The 9,545-nt window shown below is 32.1% G+C and overlaps 1 protein-coding gene across 5 annotated transcripts in view; it reads left to right on the top strand.

Annotated features, from left to right (window-relative positions):
• LOC106458840 (band 4.1-like protein 3) overlaps positions 1-9,545 on the top strand; it is a 198,313-nt gene that overhangs the window by 15,581 nt on the left and 173,187 nt on the right. For 4 of the 5 annotated variants that reach the window (XM_013918392.2, XM_022385187.1, XM_022385189.1 and 1 more), the window contains exon 2: positions 6,233-6,440. In XM_013918392.2, coding sequence (XP_013773846.1) covers positions 6,237-6,440 — 204 coding nt within the window. In that variant the 5' untranslated portion in view covers positions 6,233-6,236. Of the gene's footprint in view, positions 1-398; positions 436-6,232; positions 6,441-9,545 lie in introns of those variants that run through there. The other variant, XM_022385188.1, reaches the window with a different exon arrangement.

Here is a 9,545-nt window from a genome sequence, read left to right on the forward strand (position 1 = left end):
GATCATAATGCAAAAAAACTAAATTTATCAAAAGTAATAGGCTTTATGTTTCTTAAACTACATAAATTTATGAAAGTTCTTATGAAGTTTCGAACATATTCATCCATTAGTTTTATTGTTGGAATGAAATATAGCAAGACTTGCATTGCCTACTAAGAAAGTTAGTACCCGGTAATCATGGGGTTAAAATCTCTGAATCTTTTGTCACAAAACTAAAAGATTCGGACCTGAGTGCTTTTATGGTTAGCTCTGATGTAATAAATCCATTCACACAAGTGCACATTGAAGGAGCATTACATGATGTACTAAATGTTTTTTGAATGACCTCATTCCCATTCTTTGTTAAATGTTTCCATAATCAAATAATTTTTTTAACCTTTGCAAATTTTCCATTTCAGAATGTTCATTATGACGAGATTGACAATCTAACCATGGGTAATCCTGTTTTATTTATGATCACAATTGAAGAAATTGCCATTTGGAAAACAAGTATCTATGTAAATTTACAAGTAAAAGGTTATCATTCTTAGAAAATCAATCATAACTGAAGCTTTTATTGTGTTATACCATTAATGTCCCCAGACTTTCACATTCTGTCCAAAACTTGGTTAAAAACAGCTAGAAATTATAATGTGGATTTAGAAGTAAACTTTTTCATCCTAATAGCGAGAAAAGTAGATCAAGGTTACCTTACAAATTTGTTGACAAGGGCATTTCACGTTTCTTGTATCAAATTACGTGTAGAGACTGGTAATTCTTGCATTAAAGAAACAATTCAGCAAGTGTCCACAAGATTAAAAAACATTTAAAAACCTATTCCTTCGTGTTTGAGCACATGACTCAAAATAAACATTAGTTTTTCAGATGTTCAATTCATTGGCAGAGAAAATAGTAAATAGAAGAAAAATCAAAGAAGCTTTTCTTATCAAAAACACAGTATTCATGTGTAAAATTATGTTATTAAATGATTGTGTTTGATTTGCTATTATTTTGTAGATTAATGATTTAGTATTTCTGTTGATACTACAACATGTAATGGTTTTGTTCAATTGTTCAAATGTATCCACCTGATGATGCTAGGTAAACCTAGCAAAACAGTATTTTTAAAAATAAAGTAAAAACATAAGTTTCAAAAACAACAATTACTTGTATTATTTCAAATAAGATTCATAGGGGAGAATATCACTAAACTAATATCAATTTGTATATGTGTCATCTGCTGAGATTGACTTGTCCTTCGTCACGAGGACAGACACAGTAATAAAATGAAATGTTTCTAACCATTGAAACTTGCAACCTTTATCTGAGCAAAAGGATTAATTCAGGTTTATGAACTTTTGCCATTCAGTTAACATGAATGTCATACTACATGCAGAACACCTGCATGAATATTTAGAAAAGTTGTGAATATATCTGGCTAAAGACAAATCTTAAACTAGTTATGAAATGGTAAAATTCATAAATGTTTCATTTATAATGCTGTTTGTACCAAATTTAATTTGGAAACATTTGCATTTCTGTGTTACTTACATTTGATTTGTGTGTGTGTATGTTTTGCTGGTATTTTCAGTCTGTAGTGAAAATTGTTGATTGGAAAAATATGTAAAATCTTTCAATATTCATAACTACCAAATTAATCTGTGTCCACAACAACAACTGTACATCCTAATACAATTGTAGGTAAAGCTGCATCAACTGGTAAAAAAAGATTAAAATTTCGTTCTATTTTTTTGTTATTGAATCTTTAGATGTGATTGGTTGGTAATCACTCATTAGCAAGTAAGATCATCTTCTTTAGCCCAATTAGACCCACCTGTCAGGATTCTTGGCAGCTAATGTTGCTTTGTATTTCATTCCAATAATAAAACTAGTGGATGAAATTGTTCAAAATTTTACTAAAACCTTCCTAAAAGTTTGTAGTTTCAGAAAAATAAAATATTTTATTTTTTGACAATTTCTAATAAAAGAAATTTGTTATTTATTGTAGTTACTTGGACTTTGAATAGTTCACCAGCAAAGTGTTTTTTATATGAAGTATAAAAATACTATTTATTATCTTACAACATTTCATTTGCATGATCTCTAGAACATCCTAAATGAATATCAAAAGGTGTAAGGTAAATGTTTATATTTTATTTTCAATTTTATCTACTATATTACCAACTCTACTTATTATCATCAACATACACTGCAATGAAATGTTTAAAATTAAGAAATGGGAATATATACATACCTTTTATCTCATCCTAAAAGTCCTTTGAAATTTCACATCTGTATCTTTTCACTTAGTTTATGTTTGATTTTCTTTTCCAGTTTGCCCCCCAGTGGCACAGCGGTATGTCTGCAGACTTACAATGCTAGAATCTGGGTTTTGATACCTGTGGTGGGTAGAGCACAGATAGCCCATTGTGTAGCCTTGTGCTTAGTTACAAACAAACAAAACAAACCTTTCCAGTTCTTTGTCTTTTATCATTTATGCCTGATATGTAAACTGGTTCACTCTGGGCTTTATTATTCTTATATAGTGACATCTGCACAGATACTTGTTACACTAACACATTGCACACACCTTAATTATTCATGTTTACAATCCAGGCAACAAAATAAAATAAAAATCATTAAACCATTCAAATATGATTTTTAAACACTAATGATACATAATTAACTAAAATGTAATAGTAAGACTTAAATACAATTTAATTGTCTCTCTAACTATAGCATATTTAGGTAAGAAACCATCATGAATACTATAGTTGATCAAGCAGACAAGAATATTAACAGCAATTACATGTACAGTGTGAGAAAAACTGCGTGGCAATTTTGAATTAACTGTTAGTGGAGAAAAGTGTAAAGTGATCTCTTTCTAACCTGTATATATGCTGTATGTATGTAGTAGATCTTAAGGCAAATTACGGAAGGTGGATGTGGCACCCATTCTGGGTTGGAAAATTTATAGCTGCTTCCCAGGTAAAGCAGCTTGCAGACTGTGATAACACGTGTCAAGTAGGTCAAACATGCTAGTTTATGTTTACATACAGATGTAGACAGCCAGTTTTTGTGATTAATGCTCAACCTCTGCCAAAATCAAGTTTTTTAATAGCGAGTGGGTCACATGACATAAAACTGAAAGTTAAGTATTTTGAAGTATTCAAATTATAGCATACATAATAATGTTAATTTCATTAGTATGTATTCAAAATAATGTGGCTTAATTAAATTTTGAATGTAATGCAGTACATACAAAGAACACAATTTAAAAATGGCACTGGGGGCCATAGGGTTAATGGGCATGTAGATGACTGATAAGGCTGATCTGAGGTCCACATTTTGTTGCAGAGGGACAGAATGTAAGGACAAGTGTTGTTAAGTCAGATTACTGTTCACTCCTTTTGTTCATCCCATTTCTGCGTTTTGATAAGTTGCTGATGAGACTAAAAATAATGAGATTCCTGCAGCTGGGTAATTCTGAGAAAGATTGAGAGCAAGGGCCTACTAAGTGTTGGTTGCAATATTGCATTTTTTCATGTCGTCCACTTCTTGTTTCCTTGTTTACTTTGGGAGGTGGGAATTAGTCATATGGACGATGTGGCCAGCCTGGTAAAGTTAGTGACAAATGATCATGGCTTTGATGCTGGTGGTGCTGGCTTTGGACAGAAGGTTGATATTGGTGTTTCTGTCTTCCTGCTTGATTTGAAGAATCTTGTGAAGACAGCATTGATGATATTTTTCAGTGCCTTGAGGTACCTTCAATATGTGGTCCAAAGCTGATCCATACAGCAGGGTTGGAATTACAATGGCCTGGTATACAAGAAGCTTGGTCTGAATCTCACAGTCCTCATAGAATTTGTTTCAGATGTCCAGAAACTGTGCTTCAGCATTTGAGGTGATATTGGATCTCCTCATTGTTATCAGCCCTGTCCAAAAGGTGACTGCCGAGAGACAGAAAGTGTTCCATGTTTTGAAGAATCTTCTCTCTTATTTGGATCATCAGAGCTTCTTGTACATTTGAAACTGGTTAATAGTTTTATGGTGTTAGACAGGGTCAAATCCTTTTGTAGGGTTCACAAAAAATATTAATGATGATCTGAAGGTCTTTATCAGAGTGGGCAAGGACAGAGGCATCATCTGCATACTGAAGCTCAACGACTGATTTGGTAGTGGTCTGTTTCTATGGTTGGAGTTAGCTGAGGTTGAAAAGCTTACATCCATCCTGTAGATTATTTCAACCCCTGTTGAAAGCTTGTCAAGAAAATGAATGCTAGAAATGAAGAACAAAAGAGTGGTATAGATGGCACAGCTTTATTTCACTCCCATCTTAATTTCAAAGAAATCTGTTGAACTCCTATTGCTGATGACAGTTGATGATATGCTGTCATGAAAAAGCTTCAGGATAGTGATAAGTTTCTATGGATATATGATGTTTGAAAATATTTTCCACAAGGCACTGTGGTTGACAAGAGTCAAAGGTTTTCCTGAGGTTAGTAAATAGTATGAAGACTGGGCAATATTGCTCAAGGCACATCTTTTGCAGTTGATGTGATGTGAAGATCATGTCCATTATCCCCTGGTATTATCTAAAACCACAATGGAACTCTGGCAGTGTTTCTTCAGCAAGAGGCAACAGGTGGTTGGTAAAAGTCTAAACAACAATCTCTGGTGATGGAGAGCAAGGCAGTGCCATGGTGGTTCCCACAGTCTGCTTTATCACATTACTTAAAAATTATTGTGGTATCCCTAAGATCTGCTGGGATTTCATCGACATTCCAGATCTTAAGAATCATTGTGTGAAAAATTGAGATGTGAGCTTCTTGCCTCCATCCTTGAAAATATTAGGAGTTATCCCATTGGTTCTGGCTACTTTGTTGTTTTTGATCCTCTTAATTACATTTCTGACCTCATCGAGTATTAGAAGCACTTTGATATAATTTCTGACTGGCTTCTCCTGGATGGAATTAAGAACAGCTTTGTCATAGTTGATATTATGGTTTTTGGACCAAGAGGTCTTAAAAATGCTCTTTCCACTGTGTGCTAATGGATTCATTGTGTTTGAGAATATTTTTCCTGTCTTTGGTTTGCAGTGGATTTGGCCCTTGAGTGCTTGGTCAATAAAGAGATTTAATGGCTTTGAAAAATCCATGCGTGTCATTGATGTAAGGTATTCAATCTCATTTGCTTTGTTATTCCAACACTTGTTCTTAATGTTGCAGATTCTTCTCTGCACTTGATATAGCCTCCCTTCAGATGTAATGTAATATTAGTATCTCCAACGGGCCTAAAATTCAAAAAATTCCTAGTTTTATAAGTTATTCCTTAAAATTGTTATAAGTTTACAAATACACCCCCAAAATAAACCTCAAATGGGGGTGGGGGTGGAATGTTGTGTTTCAGGTCATATTGAAATGTCAGTTTTAATCTAGTGTAAATAACTGGTAGTTTTGTGAATTTGAATTAAGTTAGAAATTATGTATTTCAAAATGAATATATTAATATGAGTGTCAGTCACTATGTTTAACTGAGCATTTGCTGTAAAATTGTTTTGTAATATATAAATTTTTGGAGCATACTTGTATATCCTTAAATTGTCACTTAAATATCTCTAACCATATTAATACTTTTTTTTCTGTCTTGAAAACCTGCACTGCAATACACATGTTTAAATTATGTCAACATATATTTTACTGACAAGAAACCTGATGTCTTTTGAAAATTATGGTTATAAACAACAAGTAAAAACATTATAGAATATGTTGTATTTACTACTTTGTAAACCAGCACAACTTGGACAGTGTATTTGCATAAATGTCTGGCCTAAAGTAGAAGTGAGTAATTCAAAACCTGGAGCAGAAACTACAAATTATTGAAAGGTATACAAAATAAATGTATAAAAATAGCATATTTTGATTAAATATGAGAAAATACAGTAAGGTGAATGTGAATTCATTTTAAAGCAGTTTTCTACCTTTATAACTACTAAAGACATCTTCAGTAAATGTTGTTCAGGTTTTCATTACTGTTTCCTGTATTTTATTGACATATTCTAGTCATATGCAATGATACCTCATTTATCCATACATTTTACGTATTCTTTTTTTTTTCCCTGAAGTACACACATAAATGGAGTTCCACTACACATGCATTTGCAATAGCTTTCATGAAACAGTGAATCATGTATATAGTTTGGATCAGTGTTGTTGTTAAAATATTTATAGCTACAGTTGCATTTCCAATTAAGATAAATGGCTGAAGAAAAGGGAGACTCAACAGACCAGAAGGCTCAGTCTGTGAGTGACAGAGGAAGTCCTCAGGAGAATGGGACTGCTGACACAACACCAACAAAGAAATCTAAATCATCTAAGAGACGTGATGTTAGTGGACATGGGAAATTGGCTCTTTGTCGAATAAGACTTCTGGATGGTAGTGACTTAGAATGCCAAGTAGAAGTAAGAGTTTTTTTTATTACTAAAGTGTAACAGTAACTTTGTTTTAGGAGAAATGTCTTAAAAGTATTTTACATACAGAAATATTTTCATTATGAGAGACATGAGGATCATTAATATGAATACTGCCTTGGGAAAAGTTGATATTAATATGACGACCTTACTGTCAGCTTGCTGAGCTGTAAAATTGTTTATCAAGTCTTTAACTTGGTTATGGTATTTTGTTTTTGGAAGAAAATAAGTATTTACTGTTGCAACTTGAACTGGGCAATTAGTGGTATTTGCTAATCAGTCATTGGGCTCATTAATTGATCAGTACACAACTCCTACACATACACGCACACACACAGACATACACTTGTAGAAGCAAAAAAAAAAAATTAACAATGCATTATTCTTTCATGATATTACTTTTTTTTTGTAAAAAAATTTTTGTCAACAAAAGAAATTTTGCCACAAATTCTTTTTCAAGATGCTGGACATATCTTACTTGGTAAATGAATCATGTGATTGCCATTATGTTTATTTTTAAAACATGTAGTCGTAAACCCATACTGATCATCTATGAATCAAATAAACTGATAATTAAGTAATGAAAACGTTTCACTGTCACTGGTCCCCCAGTGGGACAGAGGTTAAGTCTTCGGATTTAGAATGCTCAAATCAGGGGTCGATTCTCCTCAGTGTGCACAGCAGATAGCCCAATGTGGCTTTGCTATAAGAAAACACACACACACACTGTCACTGATAAGAGTAATAATGTTTTTATCTAGCTCTGCTGAGTAGAAAAATCAGAGTACAGGCATTTTTCACATATGCATACTGGTGCAGTAAGTATCCAATTTCAAGGAAAACTTTCTATCTGTCTGTGGATGCAGTGAGTTGATTGATCCAGACCAAACTTGGAAAGCTAACTTAGTAGTCCAAATCAAACAAAATTCATAGTAAACTTTCTCATATATCGAAAAATAAAAATATTTCATAGAATAATCTGTATATTGTTACTGCAGTAGTTATTGTAAATAGTTGAGTATGAACAAAACTCGCACCACAACAAAATTCTAAAAGTCAAATATTGTAGATAAATTTTAAACATATTGTCTTGTTTTCCATAATAACCAAAATATGCAGTAATAAAATATCCAGCTACAATGTGCAGAATAAAGATATTGCTGCTGGTAAAGTTTTCTTTTCTGATTTACACCATTTAACTTCTGGTTTATGCTAGGGTTAGAATAAGCTGAAGCCTATATTAGAGAAGTATTTAATAATTAAATTATTTTTAGGATATTTCTTACTTCTTGATGTAGAATATAGTTTTCTGTAGGATCAAAATTCAAGATTATTATTAGATTTAATGCATTAAATGTACCAAGTTCAGACAGCAGAATTTTTAACTATATCTCTACTTTGAAATGGGCTGCTTTGAACAAGAAGTGATGCAACTGCTTTGCCATTTCTGCCAAGTTTCTCAACTTGACAGTTACACCTTACTTCTGATCCACTTTCCCTGTTTAACAACAATTTTCTTGGAGAGGGAGAATACTACTGAAAATTCTCACAGAGATTTTGCTCATTTTCAGCCAATTTGTATGTGTTTTCGGCATTTTCAAGAGAAAAAAGACTGAGAAGTGCATTCTTCTTAAAATAACATGCAAAATGTTCAAGGTAAGATATTTAAAGTTCATTACAAGAGCTTCAGAAAGAAAGCTCTTTATGGACTGAGTGTTCACTTTCTTGTAGACTATCAACAGATCTGTTGGGCTTTCACCAAGGGCAGAGCTGGGTATGCAATTTGCCTCTCAAAAGATTATTCAAATTGCACATTTACTTAATTTAAAATATATTGTGATTGAATAAGAAATTATTAAGTAGCCAGTTAGCCTGTTTTTTTATGTATGTTCTTTGAATAGGATAAACATAGATATAATAGTTCATAAAGATATGAGTTATCAGAATATTTTGAAATTGCTTATGATATTCATTAAACAATAAACATAACTAAACTTATCTGATTTGAAGACATTTGTATTTAGTGAACATGTTTACGAACAGTGCAACTCAATAAAAAAGCAAAAACTGCAATTTTATACAAAGAAGTAAATATCAATGAGAAACTTTTAATAAACCTTAAGCTATTTCAGTTATGTGACCTTTTTTTCATGCTGTGTGTATAATCCTGTGTCTAAGTATACTTATTGTCCATGATGATGATAAAACCTCCAAACATTATACATGTATTATTGTGTTACCTTCTAGTAAATTTTCCTTTGTTTCCCATCCAATCCATCTCTAAAGTGTATAATATAAGCTTAACTCATCTCAAGTTATATATCTTCTCATAGGAGAAAATTTCTGTAACTTTCAGACAGATATCATTTAACAGACAAATACTTTCACAGCTAAAGGAACATTTACAGAAACTATATAAAAGTCACAAACCTATATGTTTACTATTACATGATAGTCTAAGTATTGGACTATCCAATCACATTTTAACTTTATAGTTATTTCAAGTGCCATTTTTAATCAATTTATTTTGTAAAATAAAACTTTTTGATAGTTATAACTTCATCTTTTAAAGTTTGAAAACTATAACAATAAAACTATAAAGCTTATTCAAATAATAAATGTTTTAATTTCTCCACACTAGCTGCATTAATTTTTCACTTTTATAATGATGGTATGGTACCAGTTAACTTTTTAAAAGTTAGTTGTATAATACTGTAAATACATTTTCAGTATTTTTCATATGAAAGAAGAGGATTCCACTAGAATAGAGTATTGTGAATTAATCATTGTTGACAATATGTTCTTACCATAAATAAATCAAAGTTCAAATAAAATTAATATGTTGTTGCAACATTATATTCTAGCTTCTAATATACTAGAAAATCTTGATGTAAAAAAAAACCACTGTCGAGATAAGGTTTTTCTGCTAGACTGCTTTGGTTGTATGTCCATATAGAAATAGAGATAGAAATAAAAATGGACAACACCAAGTGTAGTCTTGCCCTTACAACTGTTTCAAGCATGCTGTCTTTAGTCATAGTAAACCATTTGTACTATTTCTGATAGTGGTCCATGCACACACACACTGGTGTTCTC

This window comes from Limulus polyphemus, unplaced genomic scaffold, assembly GCF_000517525.1.
Source record: "Limulus polyphemus unplaced genomic scaffold, Limulus_polyphemus-2.1.2 Scaffold521, whole genome shotgun sequence".
NCBI lineage: Eukaryota > Metazoa > Arthropoda > Merostomata > Xiphosura > Limulidae > Limulus > Limulus polyphemus.